General features: G+C 46.1%; 1 protein-coding gene across 1 annotated transcript in view; it reads left to right on the forward strand.

Moving 5' to 3' along the window:
* Positions 1-21,642, forward strand: part of Klc1 (kinesin light chain 1) — a 55,086-nt gene that overhangs the window by 13,303 nt on the left and 20,141 nt on the right. The window contains exons 2-11 of the mRNA XM_059279739.1: positions 3,773-4,034; positions 10,136-10,366; positions 11,745-11,823; positions 12,737-12,962; positions 14,466-14,553; positions 15,046-15,147; positions 18,465-18,638; positions 18,728-18,827; positions 20,663-20,712; positions 20,804-20,871. Of these exons, the coding sequence (XP_059135722.1) occupies positions 3,774-4,034; positions 10,136-10,366; positions 11,745-11,823; positions 12,737-12,962; positions 14,466-14,553; positions 15,046-15,147; positions 18,465-18,638; positions 18,728-18,827; positions 20,663-20,712; positions 20,804-20,871 (1,379 nt within the window). The 5' untranslated portion in view covers position 3,773. The remainder of the gene's footprint in view (positions 1-3,772; positions 4,035-10,135; positions 10,367-11,744; positions 11,824-12,736; positions 12,963-14,465; positions 14,554-15,045; positions 15,148-18,464; positions 18,639-18,727; positions 18,828-20,662; positions 20,713-20,803; positions 20,872-21,642) is intronic.

The following is a 21,642-nucleotide window of genomic DNA, read 5'->3' on the forward strand; positions in this document are numbered from 1 at the left end:
GATGGTTGGTTATAAGCCATCTTGTAGAACTGAACCCAAGTCCTCTGCATGAGCAAGTGCTTTTAACGACAGAGTGAGACAAAGGCTCATGTAGCCCAGGCTAGCTTTGCTATGTAGCCAAAGATGACCTTGAGCTTCATACTCCCTTGCCCCCACCTCCCATATCCTGTTTCGGCAATTCTAAGGATCGAGACTTTGTGTTTACAAGGCTAGCACTACCAACCACACGATTTCCAGCCCTCAGGACCAACATTTTATCATGGATCTGCTGACCTTAGTTGTGCTTTACAAGGTCCTGGCTGAGCCCCGAAAGGACACGTCAGGAGGAGTGAGGGATACAGCTGAAAGCTGCTGGATGCAGCCTGAGGAGTTGCCTTTGAGGTATCTTCAGTCAGGAAATGAGCATGAAGCTAAGAAGACATCTTTGATCTGGATGTGTGTTTCAGTTGGTAGAGAGCACCTGCAGCCCTGGGTTTGATTCCCAACATTGCAGCATTGCATAAGCTGAGTGAAGTGCATGCCTGTAATGCCAGCCCGAGGGCAGGGGATGCTCCAGGAAGGGTCTGACCATGTCTCAGAAATTAAACAACACAATGTATTTAGTGGGGGGGGGGGCTGTTTACCAAGGATGTACAAGGCCCCGGATTCTGTTTTCAACTCTAGAAACACAAAATCCCACATTTAATTCCCTCATCACTCTGGAATTAATTTTCGTGGGTATTGAGGGTGGAGTGTTACCTTTATGTTTTCCTGATAGACAGCTAGCTGCCTTAGCAGTGCTTCTAGCGGCTTCCTTAGCTTAGGAATGGAGAGATGGGCATCTAAGTGCACACGCCACTGTCTCTTTCTCTGCAGTGACCTGTGTGCCTGTATTTATACTGTGGTGACTGGGATGAAACACGGAAATGTCTGACTAAGGTGTGCCTGGGGGTCCTGTGAGCTAAGAGCTTGGAAATCGGAACCTTGGTGAACCCTATCCCTGCAGAATAATATTTGACGTGTCGTGTGTGTTAAGCAGAAGACATTTCATATTCATTTTATTTTAATTAATTACTTGTGGTTAATTGAGACAAAGTTAAAAACTGTATAGTTCAGGCTGGCCTGAGAGTCACAGTAACCTCCTTGCCTCAGCCTCTTGTGTGCTAGGGTTACAGGTGTGACCGACCCACCATGCCTCGACTGTGCATTTGAGAAGGGTGAAATCAGCTCAGTGGGTAGAGTTTACAAGGAGGCAAATTTCCTGAAGGAAAAAATGGCTGTCTAATAAACTTTAGAGCAGTCTGGCTGGAGAGGACTCCAGAGAGGTGAGTCCAGTTGTGGGAAGTGTGTCTGCCGAGTCAGGCTGCTGCTTCCCCGACATGCTCAGCTCCTTTTCCTGGGTGGGGGATGCTCTAACTATTGAGGAACTCCTGTGTCTGGTAGCTCTGAGACCATGCTCCTAACAGCCCCACAGTGAGTCTGCTGACTGCTGAGTCTCAAGAGGGCTGTGCCTGTCTCCCTAGAGTCACAGCCCATGTCCTGCCACCACCCTGTCTCATTTCTCAGGAAAACTATAGCCTCCAAACATATTTGGATACTTTGAAATTCTTTTTCTCCTTGCTTCCCCTCACCCTCTCCTGTCTCTCTCCCTGTCTGTCTGTCTGCCCTGACCCGTGTGTGTGTGTGTGTGTGTGTGTGTGTGTGTGTGTGTGTGTGCCCCCCATGTATGTCTATGTGTGTCAGTCTGTCTGCCTCCCTCCCCTCCCGTGTGTGTATGTATGTGTCTGTGTCTGTACACTGGGGGATGAAACTCAAGGCCTTGGCTTGACTTTGATGTGCAGCCTGAGCCTAGGGAGGTCCGAGGTCTCTGTGCTCTCCACAGCCTGTGTCAGGCCTCAGGCTCAGCTTCTGTTGCCCCTGAATTGTCCTGTCGTGAATTGCTCTGTGGTAAGACTGGCTCCCCCATGGGATTGGCTGCTTCTCTTTGGCCACTGCGCTCCCTGTCTAGTACCATCTCGGGGCCTGCTTGTGTAGCTTGTCCTGTGGCCTCTGCTTCCCTGGGGGCAGGTTCTTACCAAGTGGTGCGTATTCTAGGGCCGAGCTGAGAGTAAGTTTGGTATAATGCTTGAATCCTTTTGTATGGGGAAAAAAGTCAAGCATACATGTTTATTATTAGGAAAAAATATGTAAATACTTTGCTATCAGGGGTAGGGAACGAGGGATAAGGCCTGATTTTTATATCCTTCACCCTTTTAGTCCTGGGCCCTGCCCTCCTCTTTGCTCATGGGAACCTGATTACACCTACAGTTTGAGCTTCATTGAAGCTGGTCTTAAAATGTCCCAGTCATTCAGCAAAGCACCCTGTGTGCCAGGACTAGGACCCAGGTGACGAGGACATACACTTGCTTTCAGAGAGCTTCAGTCATTTTCTGGCTAGCATACTCTCTTTCTAGCTTGTCACATGGTACAAATTTACAATAGTGACCTTGGAACCACATGTTAAATAAATGCACAGTAAACACAGGAACATGGCCTTGGTAAGGACTTTTTTTTTCCCCCTCAAATCAGGGTTTCTCTGTGTAGTCCTGGCTGCCCTGGAGCTCAGTCTGTAGACCAGGCTGGCCTTGAACTCACAGAGATCTGCCTGCCTCTGCCTTCCAGTGCTGGGATTAGTCATGTGGCACCACATGTGAATAATTTTACAGTGATTGGTTTTTGTTTGTTTGTTTGTTTGTTTTTTGAGATTTATCATGTATAGTGTGCTGTCTGCATGTATGCCTACATGCCAAAAGAGGGTATCAGATCTCATTATAGATGGTTGTGAGCCACCATATGGTTGCTGAGAATTGAACTCAGGACCTCTAGAAGAGCAGTCAATGAATGCTCTTAACTTCTGAGCCATCTCTCCAGCCCCCAACGATTGATTTTATACAAACAAAACTGTTCAAAGAGTTTAGTATCCATTCTACATCTCATTTTGGAAATAAAGCTTGTCAACATTCAGAAGGCATGTCCACTGGAGTATTTCGCAACTTTACATTTGGCATGAATTTTAGTTAATTCGCCTATAAAAAATATTCAGATGTAAACCAGAATAATTTTTTTTGTTTTTGTTTTTTTGGTTTTTTCTTTTGGAGCTGAGGACTGAACCCAGGGCCTTGTGCTTGCTAGGCAAGTGCTCTACCACTGAGCTAAATCCCCAACCTAAACTAGAATAATTTAAGTCTGTGAAGGAAGTCATTACATCATAGAATATTCAAGACAAAAGCTACAAGCACATTTTTAATTTTCATATGTAAAATATAATTTAAAAATTTTAAGTGTGTGTTCCCCACCCCACCCCACCCCGGGGTTTCTCTGTGTAGCCCTGGCTGTCCTGGAACTCACTCTGTAGACCAGGCTGCCTTGAGATCTGCCTGACTCTGCTGCTTGCCACTGGTTTACAGTTTTAAAAGATCTACTTATTTTATTTTATGCGTATTGGTATTTGCCTCTGTGTGTGTGTGTGTGTGTGTGTGTGTGTGTGTGTGTGTGTGTGTGTGTGTGTGTGTACAGTGCCTGCAGATGCCAGAAGAGGGCCTCGAATCCCCTAGAATTGGAGTTACAGATGGTTGTGAGCTGCCATGTGGTGCTGGGAACTGAACTCAGGTCCTCTTTAAGAGCGAGTGCTCTTAACCACTGAGCCATCTCTCCAGCTCTGTGAAACGTGATTTATAATGTCACTGTTAGCTGTTTAAGGTTGTAGCATCAACACAGACTATAATGAACTGTCTGCTTTTTCCCTCCATTCTAGAATGTATGACAACATGTCCACAATGGTGTACATAAAGGAAGAGAAGTTGGAAAAGCTGACGCAGGATGAAATCATTTCTAAGACAAAGCAAGTGATTCAGGGGCTGGAAGCCCTGAAGAATGAACACAACTCCATCCTGCAGAGTTTGCTGGAGACACTGAAGTGCTTGAAGAAGGATGACGAGAGCAACCTGGTGGAGGAGAAATCCAGCATGATCCGCAAGTCCTTGGAGATGCTGGAGCTTGGCCTGAGTGAGGCGCAGGTACCAGTGGGGGACACTTAGTTGTGAATGGGCTTAGAGAGTAGGGTGGACCAGTACCCAGTCAGCACACAGCAACCAGGGCCATTGCTTTGAGTGTCTGAATAACTCTGAGCTAGAGATGAGGACAATGGAAGCATACATGTCCCCCTGAGGACTTGTGGCCCTGTCAGTAAACCTGGTTCAAATTCAGTGCACTGGGGCGTGGCTTCTTCCTTAGTGTTCTGCTTGTGCAGTTAGTGAATGAACAGGGGACAGACTTCAGGATCACCAGTTCTGTCTTTGATAAAGAAAGTCACCACCTAGTGAAGAGTTTACCTAAATTGTTCTATTATGAATAAAAACTCAGGTGTTACACAAATTCCAAAATGGTCTTATAGTAAAAAACCCAGAGCCAGATATTGGGGTAAATGCTGAAAGATCAGAGAGACAAAGGGACAAGCCACAGCTACTTCTCACCTCACCAACTCCACGAGTCCTCTGAGTCCTCAGCTGAAAGGGTCCAGCCGAAAAGGGTGTCCAGGCTGAAATCAATGAAATAGAAACTAAGAGAACAATACAAAAAAAATCAATGAAACAGAGAGTTGGTTCTTTGAAAAAATCAACAAGATAGACAAACCCCTAGCCAAATTAACCAAAAGGCAAAGAGAGAGCACCCAAATTAACAAAATCAGAAATGAAAAGGGAAACATAACAACAGACAACGAGGAACTCCAGAGAAGCCTCAGGTCATACTTCAGAAACCTGTACTCCACAAAATTGGAAAATCTGGAAGAAATGGACAATTTTCTGGATAGATACCACATACCAAAGTTAAGTCAAGACCAGATAAACCATTTAAATAGACCAATAACCCCTACAAAAATAGAAACAGTCATCAAAAGTCTTCCAACCAAAAAAAGCCCAGGACCAGATGGTTTCAGTGCAGAATTCTACCAGACTTTCAAAGAAGAACTAATACCAATACTCTTCAAATTGTTCCACACAATAGAAACAGAAGGAACACTACCAAACTTTTTATGAGGCTACAATTACCCTGATACCCAAACCACACAAAGATGCAACAAAGAAAGAGAATTACAGACCAATCTCCCTCATGAACATTGATGCAAAAATACTCAATAAAATATTGGCAAACCGAATCCAAGAATACATCAAAAAAATTATCCATCATGACCAAGTAGGTTTCATCCCAGGGATGCAAGGATAGTTCAACATATGAAATCTGTCAATGTAATACACCATATAAACAAACTGAAAGAAAAAAAACACATGATCATCTCATTAGATGCTGGAAAAGCCTTTGACAAAATCCAACACCCCTTCATGATAAAGGTCTTAGAGAGATCAGGAATACAAGGAACATTCCTAAACATCATAAAGGCAATTTACAGCAAGCCAACAGCCACCATCAAATTAAACAGAGAGAAACTCAAAGCGATACCACTAAAATCAGGAACAAGACAAGGCTCTCCGCTCTCCCCATATTTATTCAATATAGTACTAGAAGTTCTAGCTAGAGCAATAAGACAACAAAAGGAGATCAAGGGGATACAAATTGGAAAGGAAGAAGTCAAACTTTCACTACTTGCAGATGATATGATAGTATACATAAGTGACCCCAAAAATTCTACCAGGGAACTCCTACAGCTGATAAACTCCTTCAGTAAAGTGGAAGGATACAAGATCAACTCAAAAAAATCAGTAGCCCTCCTATACACAAATGATAAAAGGGCTGAGAAAGAAGTCAGAGAAACATCACCCTTTACAATAGCCACAAATAATACAAAATACCTTGGGGTAACACTAACTAAACAAGTGAAGGACCTTTTTGATAAGAACTTTACGTCTCTGAAGAAAGAAATTGAAGAAGATATCAGAAAATGGAAGGATCTCCCATGCTCATGGATAGGTAGGATTAACATAGTAAAAATGGCAATCTTACCAAAAGGATTTCCAGCCAAAAAAAGCTTCTAGCCGAAAAGGCTCTGGCCAAAAGGGCTCAGCCGAAAAGGCTTAGTTCCTGTCTCCTCACGCCTTATGTACCTTTCTCCGCCCAGCCATATCACTTCCTTCCTAGTGCTGGGATTATAGGCGTGATTCCCAAGTACTGGAATTAAAGGTGTGTGCCACCACTGCCTGGCTCTGTTTCTCTCCTAGACTGAATCAATCTCATAGTCCAGGGTGGCTTTGAACCAACTCACAGAGATCCAGATGGAGCTCTGCCTCCCGAATGCTGAGATTAAAGGTGTGCGCCACCACTGTCTGGCATCTATGTTTAATCTAGAGGTTTGTTTTGTTCTCTGATCTTCAGGAAAATTTTATTAAGGTACAAGATATATCACCACACTCGGGAGTCAGATACTGAGGTACAAACCTGATAGATCAAGAACCTGATTTGCTGAACCTCCCTCCCCACCTTCCCATATCGAAAAGACCACGGGTCTCTCCAAGCCTCTCCCTATCTCTCCCTGTTCCTCTCTGTCTGGGCCCTCTAAAATCTCTATGGCTAATTCTGGTCAGCTGGTTGTGGGCTCCGCCCCTTGATTCAAGGTTTAACTTTATTAACAGTCTTGGAGTGTCACAGTGCAACCAAATATTCCTCAACATTTCTCCCTTTTTGTCTAAATAAAAAGGTTTTAGCTCTAAAATAGTAAAACTATATACAATAAGAACAATTATCAGGTAAGAATTACATTTACAATGTCCAGTCCATTTGTATTTGGCAAGTTTGGAGAAATTACTCTTTTATCTATCCTATCTTGATGAGTCCAAAATTTTATACCTAAACCACTTTCTATCATAACTTGTATTACCAACCTAAAAATATCATTTTAGACCTTAAAACATTTTCTTAGATAAACAACTTGAGCTTTTATGTCTCTCAACCTTATAAACTTTACATCTCTTTTGTACATTTTTTTTTTTTTTTTTTTTTTTTTTGGTTTTTCGAGACAGGGTTTCTCTGTGCAGCTTTTTTTTTTTTTTCCTGGAACTCACTTGGTAGCCTAGGCTGGCCTCGAACTCACAGAGATCCGCCTGGCTCTGCCTCCCGAGTGCTGGGATTAAAGGCGTGCACCACCACCACCCGGCTGTACATTTTTTTTAATTCTTTTTTTTAAGATTTATTTATTTATTATGTATGCAGCATGTATGACTGCAGGCCAGAAGAGGGCACCAGAACTCATTACAGATGGTTGTGAGCTATCATGTGGTTGCTGGGAATTGAACTCAGGACCTCTGGAAGAGCAGTCAGTGCTCTTAACCTCTGAGCCATCTCTCCAGCCCTCTTTTGTACATTTCTTTTCTGAATTTGGTAACAAAGAAAACTATAAAACTCTAGTCTTCAACCCCATCAGAGACTGGAGTAGGATAAGATAGTGCTTGAGTAAACAGGAAATGCAGAGCAAACAGTTTTTAAAACTGTAGAAATGACAGAGACAGCTGGCTGCCTGGAAGTCACCCCAAGTTCATCTGCAACATTAGGCATCTATCTTCAGCCTACAGGCCTAGAATATCTGACAGACTTTCCTGTGAATCAGGAATTTTGAAGGACTGTCCTGCCTTGTCTTGGCAAAGTTCAGCAGTAGCCTTTTGTGTGCTGTTTGTCGAATTTAGACAGCATACTGTCAGCAGTCAAGGCAAGGGCAGTTTCTTGCCCAGTGGCTAACTTTGCCACAAATGAAAGCAAACTCCACATGAAGGTTTTTCAATGCCCATCATCATCTCTGAAGTAGATTGGTGCTGCCAGGAGCAGATGTGTCTCACTGTCACGAAAAGCCTTATGTTATTAAAACATCTTAAAGGCAGTATTCTGTAGGTCTCTGGGGTGTTTGAAGACCATCTATCTATCTAAAATATATCTCTGTTTGACCTTGAAAACATACCTAACATGAGTATAACTTTGATTGTTATAGATGATTATTAACTTGCATTTTTTTATTATCCTAAATAGTTTGTAATAATAGCTTTCAAGTACTACAACTTTGCATTACATTTTTATATGAGCTGCAATACCTTAAACAAGAGTAGAAACATATATGTATATAAGGTACAATACCTTAAACAAGAGTAGAAGCATATATATAGTATATTATAACAAAAATAACAATAAATTTGTATCAGTACACCAAAAAAAAATCTCTTAACCAAGAATAGAAATGTATATACAGTATGGTCTAACAAAAGTAACCTTAAATTTGTATCAATATATACAAAATATACCAATGTAAAATATTTGAGATTAATAGTTTTATAGTTTAAAGTAGATTCAATAATCAACCCTTTTATACTATCATTCCTATAAATCCCCCCACCCTTTTTTTGGGTTTTTTTTTTTTTTTTTTGGTTTTTCGAGACAGGGTTTCTCTGTGTAGCTTTGCGCCTTTTCCTGGAACTCACTTGGTAGCCCAGGCTGGCCTCGAACTCACAGAGATCCGCCTGGCTCTGCCTCCCGAGTGCTGGGATTAAAGGTGTGTGCCACCACCACCTGGCTATCCCCCCCTTCTTTTTCATCTTTTTAGAAAGAGCTTCCTTAATCTAACCTTCTTTGCTTAGTTTCCTTCCTGACCATGACCATTAACAACTTGCACCCCTCCCCCCCCCAAATGATGATAAACATCCATAATCCACCAAATGACCAAAAACCTCTTGGGAATGTGGGCATTGTGTTCTTAAAATTACTTCCTGTAGCCAATTCAGAAAAAAAAAAAAAAATTACTTCCTGTTGTCTGGAGACAACAGCATCTTTGGGGACCCCGAGACAACTGAGATAATGGCCAAGTCCCGGGAGAGCTAGCTGTTGTCCAGTCTCAGTGTGCTGGGAAAGTGCAGGGCTTCTCTGAAGTCCTGGCTGGAGCAGTATGAGGCTGGACCATCTTAGCTAACTGCCTTGAAATTGACCTGAGCAGTTTGTAGTCCAAAGCTGATCTTTGGGTGGTTGTCAGCTTAGTGGCCTTATCATAGTCCTGGTGGCATCATCGTGGCAAGGCTTCATCATCTTCTTGGAGACCTCAAAGGGGACACTTGCCAGGAATGGTTACAGTTCACCGCAGAAAACTTAAACATTTTAAATGTCATATGCAGCAGATCTCCAAGAGGTTAAAGGACCACCATCTGTTAAATACATCAGGATACACAAACTTAGTTCCTAGTTACCTGTTTCAGACTCAAGCCTGAAATCATGTACAGGAAGCTAGATGAATTCTGGATGTTTTCCAGGCTGAGAAGTGCCTGGCAGACCAGGTCTCCATTAGCTGTTGCCACTGGAATTCACCAGGCTCAAGCATACAGGGAGATCTGCCTGCCTCTGCCTCTGCCGGGTTTGAAAGCATATACCACTAGGCCAGGCTTATCTATTTTGTGCATGCATGCACATTCCTTCCATGGCATGCATGCACATGCGGGTTAGAGAATGATCCATGGGAGTCCACTATGTAGGGCCCAGAGATTGGACTTAGGTCATCAGGCTTGGTAGATGATAGTTTGTTTGTTTGTTTTTTTAAAGGAAATAAGAAAAAGCCTGCCTTATGGTGTTTCATATTTTATACCTAGGGGGATGGTTACCCAGTTACTGTGTTATAGCAGAGGGCAAGGCCAAAGTCCCCGGCTTCCTCTGCCTTGTTTTGCCTTAGTGTGGCTAGGGTTGTGCTGGTATTTTCAGCAGTTGGTGGTAGCTACAGAGACTCTTCCCTTGCCTTCCTTAGTGGTGGATGATTTGCATGTTACCCTCCCCAGCTCCACCCCTGGCCCTTCACCTGCCTGCACTCTAAGCAGATACATGGACCTTCATGTGGAAGCAGGCCCGTGCAGAGTTAGGCTGGCTGATCTCCATAGAAAGTGGAATGGACGAAAAGAGGAGACATGTGCATTTCCAGTCCACTGAAGTGCTCTTACAGAAAAGTGGCATGCAGATGTTCCAGGCTTGTGGTGCTGACACTCTAGTGTGTGATCTGTGCAGAGAGTAAAAGGAGAAATAAATGACAGATCTTGTTGACATGTACCCGGGGAAAATTTTGTGAATGTGAGTTGGAGCTGCTAGCCCACATGTGTGTCCTGGGGCTCTCCTCCAAAGGCTGCAGTGGGGAAACCTCTCTTTTGATCAGGTGATGATGGCCCTGTCCAATCACCTGAATGCCGTGGAGTCAGAGAAACAGAAACTACGTGCTCAGGTTCGTCGCCTGTGCCAGGAGAACCAGTGGCTGCGTGATGAGTTGGCCAATACCCAGCAGAAGTTGCAGAAGAGTGAGCAGTCTGTGGCTCAGCTGGAGGAAGAAAAGAAACACCTGGAGTTCATGAACCAGCTGAAGAAGTACGACGATGACATCTCTCCCTCGGTGAGTGGCTCTTGCCAAGTGTGGTACCCATGCTCTGCTCAGGAAGTGCCAATAGGCAATCTAAAAGCAAGTCTTGGCCAGGTGTCGTGACTCATGCCTGTCATCTGAGCACTTTGGGAGGCACAGGCAGGAGAATTGTTGCGGGTTCAAGGCCAGCCTGGTCTACATAGTGAGTACCAGGCCAGACAGAACTATATAGCAAGAGCCTGTCTGGAAAAAAAAGAGTAATAAAAGTAAGTCTTTGCTTCTAACTAGGGAGTTTGCCGTTAGTTCTGCTCACAGGTCGGGTTTAGTTTGTGCTCAGGTCTGCGGACTCCACTTTCCAGTTGGTGTGCCCAAGCTTCTGTGTTGTTCCCTTTGGCCTTTCTCCATTGAGTGGGGATTTGTTAGTAGCACTCTGGCTTAGCTGAGTGGGTGTCTGGTTTTTGGTGATAGAGATGGAGCTGGGGCCTTGCCCATGATAAGTTGGTGCTCTTTCACTGAGCTGCGGCCCCGGTTCTTGTCCCATCTGGCTGTCTCTCATTTGAACACCCCAGTTGCTTGTTTCTGATGGTCTTGGTATCTTTGAGGATGCATTATGCATTATGCATTATCCCTGTGGGGATGTTCTAGAGTGAGGTCTGCTCACCTGTCTGTCCTTCCAGAGGTGGCGCTGTCACCCACACGGTGATGCTCCTGTGTCAGGCTGTTTGCTCTCCGACTGTGTTGTCACTGTTTTTGTCTTGTGCTCTGTGCAGGACTCTGTTGAAGTTATGATGTGAAGCTGACAGGATTTTAGCTCCTATGGGACCCCTAGTTACTCCACTGTAGGCATGGACCAGGGAGTTCCTCCCTCAGTTGCTCTGGGGAGAACAGGTGCACCTCCTCTTCCTGTCTGCGCAGTTTTGATTTCCAGAAGACTTTCCTTCTCTGCTAGAACTTCATCTGAAAACGGGAGGAATCTAAGGTCTAGAAATGCAGTCAGGGTCTGTCTTGACACACTGTGCCTGCAGTTAAGATTCCTCAGTTTTAGTCTAGCAAACCCTCTTTTGCTCCATTTATTTATTTATTTATTTATTTATTTATTTATTTATTTATTTATTTATTTATTTTGGGTGGGTGGGTGGGTGGGTGGGTGGGTGGATGGGTATGTAGCCTTAGGCCTTGTGCAAGGTAGGCAAATTTAGTAAAGTTATTGCTCTTTACTAAACTGATAGGTAAACCAGGCTGCAGATGATCATACATTTAATTCTAATAAATAAATAAATAAGAACAAAACCAAAAACTGGCTATCTTGTCTGGTCTGTAGTAAATAGAAAGGATAAATTTTATGTTAAGGATATCCAGGTAGCATGTGGGTTCTGTGGAGTGAAGGATGGATGCTCTGGGTCTCTCGTAGGAGGACAAAGACTCTGATTCTGCCAAAGAGCCACTGGATGATCTCTTCCCGAATGACGAAGATGACCCAGGACAAGGAAGTGAGTTGCACATGTGTGGCTGTGCCACTGGACATGCTGTGTAGCCGTGCTGCTTTCTCTCTGGGGACACTCTTGTCATAGATTGCAGAGCCTGTACCTAGCCTGTGGGATTGCTATCTGTTTACTTACGCAAGGTCTCACTATGATAGCCCAGGTTAGCCTGGGACTTTTTTTTTTTTTTTTTCAAGACAGGGTTTCTCTGTGTAATAGCCCTGGCTATCCTGGATCTCGCTCTGTAGACCAGGCTGGCCTTGAACTCATAGAGATCCATCTGCCTCTGCCTCCCGAGTGCTGGGATTTAAAGGCATGTCCCTGGGACTTTTTTCTAAGATTAAAAAAATTTATTGTATGTATATGAGTATTTAATTTGCATGTCTATATATGCACTGTGTGGGTGTCTGGTGTCAGAAGAGAGTAGCAGAGCCTCTAGAAATGGAGTTACAGCTGGTTGTGAGCTGCCATGTGGGTGCTGGGACCTGAACTCTAGTCCTTTGGAGGAACAGTAAGCACCTGCTCTTAGCCACTGAGCCGTCTCTCAGATTCCTCAATGCTGGGATTGTAGGCGTGTGCCACCATACCTGGGAGATTGCTTGTTTCCCCAACCTTTTAAGTGGTTAGTGTGTGTTGGGATGTTAGTACAGAGGCTAGACACCAGTGCATAGACCTGTGGGTCTTTATCTGCAAGGTTAAAGAAATCAGAGCTGCTTCCTTTCCTTTGATTTCTCGGCTGGAGAAATCCCATGGTGTCAGTCTGCAGTACGCTGTCCCCCAGAGGCTGTTTCTCTTTTGGCTTGCTCAGGGGTTACCCAGGAAAGTCTGAATTTCCTGGGTCTGCACTAACTTGGAACTAGGGTGTGGGCTGAAGTGTGAACTGCGCTGTCCTAACCGCCTTGCCATGCACTTCTCTATGCAGTCCAGCAGCAACACAGCAGCGCTGCAGCCGCCGCCCAGCAGGGGGGCTACGAGATCCCGGCGAGGCTGCGCACACTCCACAACCTGGTGATCCAGTATGCCTCCCAGGGGCGGTATGAGGTGGCGGTGCCCCTCTGCAAGCAGGCCCTGGAGGACCTGGAGAAGACTTCGGGCCATGACCACCCCGATGTGGCCACCATGCTCAACATCCTGGCCCTGGTGTACAGGCTAGTCCTTGGGTTACTGCGCTAGACTTTCTGAGAGGCAGCTTTGAACCAGTCTGCTTTCTGCAGAGTGTTTCATAAACATCTATGAGACAGCTTTCCAGCCTTCCCGTCCACTTCATATAGCCAGCAGTTAATCTAGAATTTCAGCCAGCTTGGTGGCTGGGGGTCTCACAGAACCAGAGAAGGTGCTGCCACTGGGCCACTGCTTCCCGAATAGCCCTCTGCACTGACCAACTCAGCCACTTCGGACTTCTTTTTAGTCTGTTTTATTTTATGGGTATGAGTGTTTGTCCTGTATGTATCTGTGCACCATGTGTGTGCAGTGCCCTTGGAGGTCAGAAGAGGCCATCAGGTCTCCCGGAACCGGTTACAGATGGTTGTGAGCTGTCATGTGGGTGCTGGGAACCAAACCTGGGTCCTCTGCAAGAACAAGTGCTCTTAACCACTGTGTCTTTCCAGTACATTTTCTGACACTTTAATATACTAATGAATGTCCCTAAGTGGTGTCCCAAAATTCGGATTGTTTTCCCCCTTAGGATAATCTCCTAAGATTCTCATTTAAACCTTTGGCGGTTCTTAGTACACTTTGCCCAACTGCTTTTTAGAGGCGTGGTACACCCGTGTGCCCCTGCCACAGTGCTTCTGTGTGGGCAGTGCTGGTTGTTTCTCGTTTCCTGTCGGTATTGTCAGGTATTGTTTCAATATGTATTTCTTTGAGTACACACACAGACACACACACACACACACACACACATATACATAATTGGTTTTTCATCCTAGGGTTTCTCTGTGTAACTTCCTGGGCTGTCCTGGATCTCGCTCTGTAGACCAGGCTGGCCTCAAACTCACAGAGATCCGCCTGGCTCTGCTTCCCGAGTGCTGGGATTAAAGGTGTGCGCCACCACTGCCTGGCATATTTTTCATCTTTAATCTGAATTTCCTGGTAGGCTTCAGTCTCACTGTGCTCAGCTGATCCCCCAAATTCCTGACTCAGCAGGTCTAGGGCAGGTATGTGTCTCTACCAACCTCTGGCTTTGGTTGACTGCTGCTGGCAGAGAATCCATTCTGTCTGATCTACACATAGGCTCTGTCTGCTGCTTTGGACTGCCTCTCTAGGTCAGCAATGCAGAGAGTTTCAAAATTACATTTTATAAAGATTCAGGCTCTGGGCTGGAGAGAAGGCTCAGTGGTTAAGAGCACTGTCTGCTCTTCCAGAGGACCCGGGTTCAGTTCTCAGCACCCACATGGCAGCTCACACCAGTCTGTAACTCCAGTTCCAGGGCTTCTGACACCCTTACATAGACCTACATGCAGGCAAAACACCAATGAACATAAAATAAAGGTAAATTATTTAAAAAAGGTTCAGGCTGGCTGTGGTAGTGTAAATGCTTAGTATGCCTGAATGCTGGGGTTCAGTCCTCAGTATCAAAGGTGGCCTGCTAACTAACCAGGTGGGTGGGTTTAGTGGCGTCCAGCTGAACACTGACATGTGTTTTGGTTTAGGGATCAGAACAAGTACAAAGATGCAGCCAATCTCCTGAACGACGCCCTGGCTATCCGTGAGAAAACCCTGGGCAGAGATCACCCTGCGGTGTGTACCCCTGCCCCTTCCTGCCGTTTACACTTTATTTTCCCCAATACATTTTTGTCCAGCTCATGCCAATGTCGAGTTCAACAGGGAGGGTCTGAGAGCCACCTTGTCCCAGATGGCACCAGTAGGGCCTGCTCAGGTAGTGACATGCTAACACTCTGGTCACTCTGGTCTGTGAAGTCACCTCCTCAGATCACTGGCTCACTTCACTTTGATCCACAATCAAATCGCATGTCCTTTTCTAGATCGGTTCTCAAGAATTCATGTTGTCTTTTTATAGTCCGGTTAGATTCGCACAGAGGTTCTGGTTGGCTTTGTGGCTTTGAGAAAAATTGAAAAATCAAGATCATGTCGCTCTGTTTCGCTTCAGTGATCTGTTTTGTAGTGAATCCCTCTGATGTGATGAATGTGTCACTATGCATGTGGGCGGGTCTGGGACTCCCCTGCCTGTGGCATCTCTTCAGCAGCTTATTGTGGCCTCTGTCTGGGCAGGTGGCCGCGACCCTGAACAACCTCGCAGTGTTGTATGGTAAAAGAGGGAAGTACAAGGAGGCCGAGCCGCTGTGTAAACGAGCCTTGGAGATTAGAGAGAAGGTATGAGGCAGTGGGGCTTCCTGTGGGCTGAAATGGAGGAGGCTGGGGGAGGTGGTCATTTTACGGTTTGAGAACTGAGCACTGTGATGTTGTTATGTCCACTTACTACAGTAAGTCATGTGGAAAGGCAGAGAGCTAAGACGGAAACCTACCACTGGGTTGTGTTAAGGGGGACAGCTTCCTGTGGGTAGCCCTGCTCTTCCTGCTGTTGACCAGAATGAGGTTCTGAGGGGCACGTGGTCAGTGCAGCATCTCTGCGTTTCAGTGATGGTATGCACTTGTCATTAAAGACATTTCAGTTTAAGAGTAAGTTTACAGCTGGGTGGCGGCGGCACACGCCTGTAATCCCAGCACTTGGGAGGCAGAGGCAGGCAGATCTCAAGGCCAGCCTGGGCTACAGAGCGAGTTCCAGGACAGCCGAGTGTACAGAGTTAGGCAGTCAGGACTACATAGAGAGACTCTGTCTCTAAAACAAGAGTGAGTTTACTGGAGTTGGAGTTAAGAGCACTGGCTACTCTTCCAGAAGACCCAAGTTCAATTCCCAGCACCCACATGGGCTCACAGTTGTCTGTAACTCCAGTTCTAGGGGAATCCAAAGTTTTCATCTGGCTTCAGTGGGCACCAAGTATGAATGTGGTGTGGAGACACACATGTAATCAAAACACTCAGACCAATAAATAAATCTTAAATAACTGTGTATTTCACTGCACGGCCTTCAGCGGCACGGGCAGAGGGTCAGCAGAGCAAGCAGGACTCCACCCAGTCTCCTGAGGCGCATACTGACACCAGCACACCAACGCTTTCTCCTTACACTGTGCCTTGAACACCTGTGGTGTCTGACAGGTGTGTGTGTGTGTGTGTGTGTGTGTGTGTGTGTGTGTGTGTGTGTGAAGTGGGCGGGGCCTTGTTTCCTGTGACAAGCAACACAGCGAGTCCAGGGCACAGTGGGGACTCTGCACTTGTCACAGGTCCCCAGACACTGTTCACTGCCCTAGACAGGTTGTAGTCTGAGGGGCTGAATGTCACAGTTCAACTTGGTGTTTTTCTTTCCTTTTAAGATTTATTAAAAAAAAAAAAAAAAAGATTTATTTATTTGTATTCTGTGTGTATGAGTGTTTTTCCTACAAGGCTGTATGTATAATGGATGTGTGCTTGTTGTCAACTGAGGCCAGAAGAGGGCACCAGATCCCTTGGAGCTGCCATGTGGATGCTGGGAACCGAACCTAGGTTCTCTAGCTGATGTTCCTAACCACTGAGCCATCTCTCCAGCCCCAGCTTGGTGTTTCTTGAGTTGTTTATCAGTGATCCTGGGGAGTGATCATTTAATTTTGAGCCATATGACTAGGATTATCAAATGTATAGATAATATTTTCAATTTATTAGATGTATTCACGTTATTTCACGTGTGAGTGTTTTGCCCTGCATGTTTGGCCATGCACCACATGCATGCATAGTACCCTCAGAGGTCAGAAGATGGCATGCGATCCCCTGGAACTGAAGTTATAGATGGTTGTGAACCACCATGTGGATGCTAGAAAATGAAACCTGGATCCTCTGCAAGAGCATCAATTAACCACTGAGCCATCTCTCTGGTCTGCTTAGATAATATTTTATTGTGCAGTCACCTGCACACTTATTAAGTGGAAGTGTCAGATTTGTGTGGCCTGGGGTTAGAAGCAGGTCAGCACAGATGGGCCAAGGATTAGAAGACCTGGAGGGTGATCTGCCAATTCAGTAGGCACCTGGCACATCTCTGTGGTCTGAGTTCTTTATTAAATTCAGAAGCCCGATACTAGTCTGGAGAAAACAGCAAAGTCCTGTCACGGGGCGGGTATCTTCTGGAAGAGTAGCCAGTGCTCTTAACTTCAACTCCAGTAAACTCACTCTTGTTTTAGAGACAGAGTCTCTCTATGTAGAGAAAGAGAAAGAAGATAGAAAGGTAAGAAATGTATCAAACTGCGTCATGTAGAACTTCTTGCTTAGCAGGAGTATAGTCCCTTGACTGTTCGGGGCCCAGGATGTCGGATGGAACCACAGGAGAGGAGGGAGCGGGGACTCCTCCAGCCTGGGGCTTGGAGTGTTGAGTCAGCTTTCCAGGGAAGCTTTGTGTCTGAACTGAATCTTGGCTCGCTGACTTCACAGTTTCAGAGGCAGGGAGAGCTAGTGCCCGTCAGCAGTGTGCAGGAGTAAAGCACAGTGCGAGACCAGTGCTGGACCAGTTTTGTTTTTGGTTTTTTGAGACAGGGTCTCTCTGTGTAGCCCTGATTGTCCTGGAACTCACTCTGTAGATCAGGCTGGCCTTGAACTCAGAGATCCACCTGCCTCTGCCTCCTGAGTGCTGGGACTATAGGTGTGGGCCACCACACCGAGTTCTTGACCAGGGTCTGGAGGGAATTAAGTGTGAGTTTGTTCTTCGTCCTGTGCCAGGCACCTTCTCTAGGGAGGATGCTGAGGTGGGGAAGACACAGGACCCTTGTACTCCTGGGTTTCTATTCTAGGGGAAGGGTTAGGCAAGGAAAGGGTTAGCAAGATGATTTTTGGCAGTGAGACTTGCCAAAAAAGAAAGCAGGTGTGCTTTTGAGGCAGCCAGGGGAAGATGGGAAGACTCCTTGGCATTAGATATAGGGATGCCCCACTGAGGTCCTGGGTGATGATTCCATAGTAAAGGGGCTGGCTGGAGAAGGGCACACAGCCACGATGGTGCATTTAACTCCTGTAATTCAAGCCTTCATGAACCCAGCTTTCCTTAGCCCCATGGTGGCACATGCGATGAAGTAGGCAGAGCAGCTAAAGGGTATGGAAACTTAGACCTGTAATCCCAGCATTCAAGAGGCTGAGTCAGGACTGACAAGAGTTCACAACTAGCCTGGGTTCAATAGTGAGTTCCAGGCTAGCCTGCACTACAGAGTGAGGACCCTCCTCCCCTAACAAAACAAAACCAAAACAACCAAATAAAACAAAAAGCTAAACAGCCAGGTGTGGTGGCTCAGGCCTGCCATCCTAGCACTTGGTGGGCAGAGGCAGGAGAATCTGAAGTTCTAGGTCATCCCTGGCTACATAGTGAGTTTGAGCCCAGCCTGGGGATCATGAGACCTTGTTTCAGCATGTGTTTTCCCACCCGAAAATAAAGGCGCTAAGGATGTGAATACAGCACCCTTCCCTTCTCTTCCCTCTGGCTGAGGTCAGACTCCAACCACTCTGTTGTGATGTGGGGAGAGAGTCCTGTGAGGGTTTCCAGTCTGCCTTCAGAAGAGCCCTGCAGGAGGCAGACAGTGGAGTGGATGGTGGTGTTTCTGATTCCCTGTTTTTAACCCCAGGTGCTGGGAAAGGATCATCCGGATGTTGCCAAGCAGTTAAATAACTTGGCCTTACTGTGCCAGAACCAGGGCAAGTATGAGGAGGTGGAGTATTACTACCAGAGGGCCCTGGAGATTTACCAGACAAAGCTAGGACCCGATGACCCCAATGTGGCGAAGACAAAGAATAACCTGGTATGTTCCAGAGGGCCACTAGACACCTGCAGATAAGAATCCAGCTGTGTTTGTGTGTGAAGGAATTGAGTGCTGTGTTTTATTTGAAGGCCTCCTGTTATCTGAAGCAAGGGAAGTTCAAACAAGCAGAAACGCTGTACAAGGAGATTCTCACCCGTGCACATGAACGGGAGTTTGGTTCTGTGGACGGTAAGAAATATTCTAAGGAAATGTATTCACTGTATGTATTAAAAAGAGTGGTTTCCAACTTTATTTATTTATTTATTTATTTATTTATTTATTTATTTATTTATTTATTTATTTATTTTTTTAAACGATTTATTTATTTAGTATACAATGTTCTGCCTGCATGTATGTCTGTCTGTCTGCAGGCCAGAAGAGGGCACCAGATCTCATTACAGATGGTTGTGAGCCACCATGTGGTTGCTGGGAATTGAACTCAGGACCTCTGGAAGAGCAGTCACTGCTCTTAACCTCTAAGCCATCTCTCCAGCCCCGGCTTCCAACTTTAAATTGGCAGTAATGCCCTAGTCCCCACAGTATTCTCATCCCCTTTTCAAAGATGTTATTATTTTATGTTGTTTTAGTTACTGTCCCATTGCTGTGAAGAGACCACGACCCAGACCGTTTGTAAGAAAGCATTTCACTGGGAGTTTGCAGCTTCGTTTCTCAGTGAATGAATATTAGCGAGGGGTCCTGAGTGCAGTGTGCCTGGGTCCTGTCGGCAGCTCAGGGAGGCTGCCTCCTCTCATGGCCTTTCATGGTGCGTTTCTGCAGAGCCCAGGCTTGCTTCAGACACGGCCTAAGCCATCAACTCCAGAGTCTTTGCTTAGAGCCGTTCGTCCTGTCCAGTGTGCTGACACCCTGGGGACCTGTGACAAGTGCAGAGTCCCCACTGTGCCCTGGACCACACACACACACACACACACACACACACACACACACACCCCCGTCAGACACCACAGGGGTACAAGGCACAGTGTGAGGAGAAAGTGTTGGTGTGCTGGTGCCAGTCTGCGCCTCAGGAGCACGATGGAGCCAAAGGGAGTTTCTGATAATTACTACATGCACACATGTGGTTTTCTTTCACGTAAGCACTTATTATTCATTTATTTATTTTAAAAATTATTATTATTTTTTAAAGATTTATTTATTTATTATATACAGTGTTCTGTCTGCATATACACCTGCAAGCCAGAAGAGGGCACCAGATCTCATTATGGATGGTTGTGAGCCACCATGTGGTTGCTGGGAATTGAACTCAGGACCTCTGGAAGAGCAGTCAGTGCTCTTAACCGCTGAGCCATCTCTCCAGCCCTTAAAAATTATTTTTATGTGTATGATGTTTTACAGAGTCTCAGGTCTGTCCGGTAAGGATGCATTCCTCATCTGACATCCTCGGTGCGAGACATGAATAGCTGTCTCCTTCCGGTGCCTGGGCAGGGCTTTCCTCCAGGGTGGACTCGACCTGTCAGAGTTAGTCCAGGGAGAGGATGGGGGTGCAGTGCTTGCCCCGTGGAGATTCCCCCCTCCCCCCCTCCATGGAGATGACAGGCAGCTGTGGCAGCCTCAGAAGCAGAAACAGAGTCTCTAGAGCAGGCTGGCTAGAGAGACAAGCGATAGCAGTGAGTTCTGGGTTTGTTGAAAGATTGAATAAGTCAGAAAGTGGTAGAAGAGTTCCAGACACCAGCCTGGGGCCTCCATGTGCATGTTCACATACATATGCACACACATGCACATCATACATGTATACACACATGAAAAATAGAAAAAAAAGTCCTGAGAAGGCTCATATGAAAACAAGATCAACTCTTGCAATCCCTGACAGCCTTAGAGGCCATCTGCTCGGTGGTTACTATGTAGCCTTGGCTGTCCTGGAACTCCTTTGTAGACCAGGCTAGCCTGGAACTCAGCCTTCTGCTTGCCTCTGCTTCCCAAGTGCTGGGTTTAAAGGTGTGTGCCGTCACGTTCGGCTCCAGTTTCCTTATTCTTCACCTTACAGAGGGCTGTTTCTTCTTCCCTAGATGAAAACAAGCCCATCTGGATGCACGCGGAGGAGAGAGAGGAGTGTAAAGTAAGGCTGTGCTGCAGCGAGGGAGGGCGGCGGCGTTGGCGGCTGTCCTGCTGCGGCCGGCCTTCACTCATTCCGTTCTCTGTCGCACTAGGGGAAGCAGAAGGACGGGACATCCTTCGGAGAGTACGGTGGCTGGTACAAAGCCTGCAAAGTGGACAGGTAAGGCTGCCAGCCGAACTCCAGACACACCAGATGTTAGCAGTCCAGCCACATGGTCCCGTCCCCCGTTCTAGTTATAAACCTGACCATGGGCTGGCGAGATGGCTCAGCAGGCGAATGAGGTTGCCATAAAAGCCATGACTTGAGTTTGATCCTGGGAGCTAACGTGAGCACAGGTGTGTCCTCTGACCTCCACGTGAGGTGTATGCTCATGTGTGCCTACACACATGTATTACACATGCTAATAATAATAGTAATAATTAGTAAAATAAAGTTAAACAAAGCAACCAGGCATGGTGACACATACCTCTAATCCCAGTACGTGAGAGGCAGATGCAGAAGGATCTTTGTGAGTTTGAGGTTAATACAGGGAGTTTCAGGCTATCTCGGGCTGCATAGTGAGACCCTGCCTAAAAAAAAAAATAACGTAAAAACCTATTTTGTCAGGAGATGACTTACATTACCTCCACATGCACTCAGAACAGCAGGGCGGTGCTGGCCATCAGCACTCTTTATCTGCAGACATCTGACTGAGGGAACGGGACGCTTCCTGAGCCGTCGGCCTAGCCAGCCTTGTGTCTGCACAGGGTGGTGGGACACACCCTTGCTGCTGCTGCTGCTGCTGCTGCTGCTGCTGCATGGGCCGTGTTCCGTGTGCCGCATGCCTGCTGCTGGCCTAGAACCCTGCTGAGGTTCCCTGGTCTTAGCTTCCTGCTCCTCTATATCAGGAAACTTAGACCCCAGCTTGTCATAGATTCTTCCTGTGGGTCC

Source organism: Peromyscus eremicus, chromosome 14 (assembly GCF_949786415.1).
Source record: "Peromyscus eremicus chromosome 14, PerEre_H2_v1, whole genome shotgun sequence".
Classification (NCBI taxonomy): Eukaryota; Metazoa; Chordata; class Mammalia; order Rodentia; family Cricetidae; genus Peromyscus; species Peromyscus eremicus.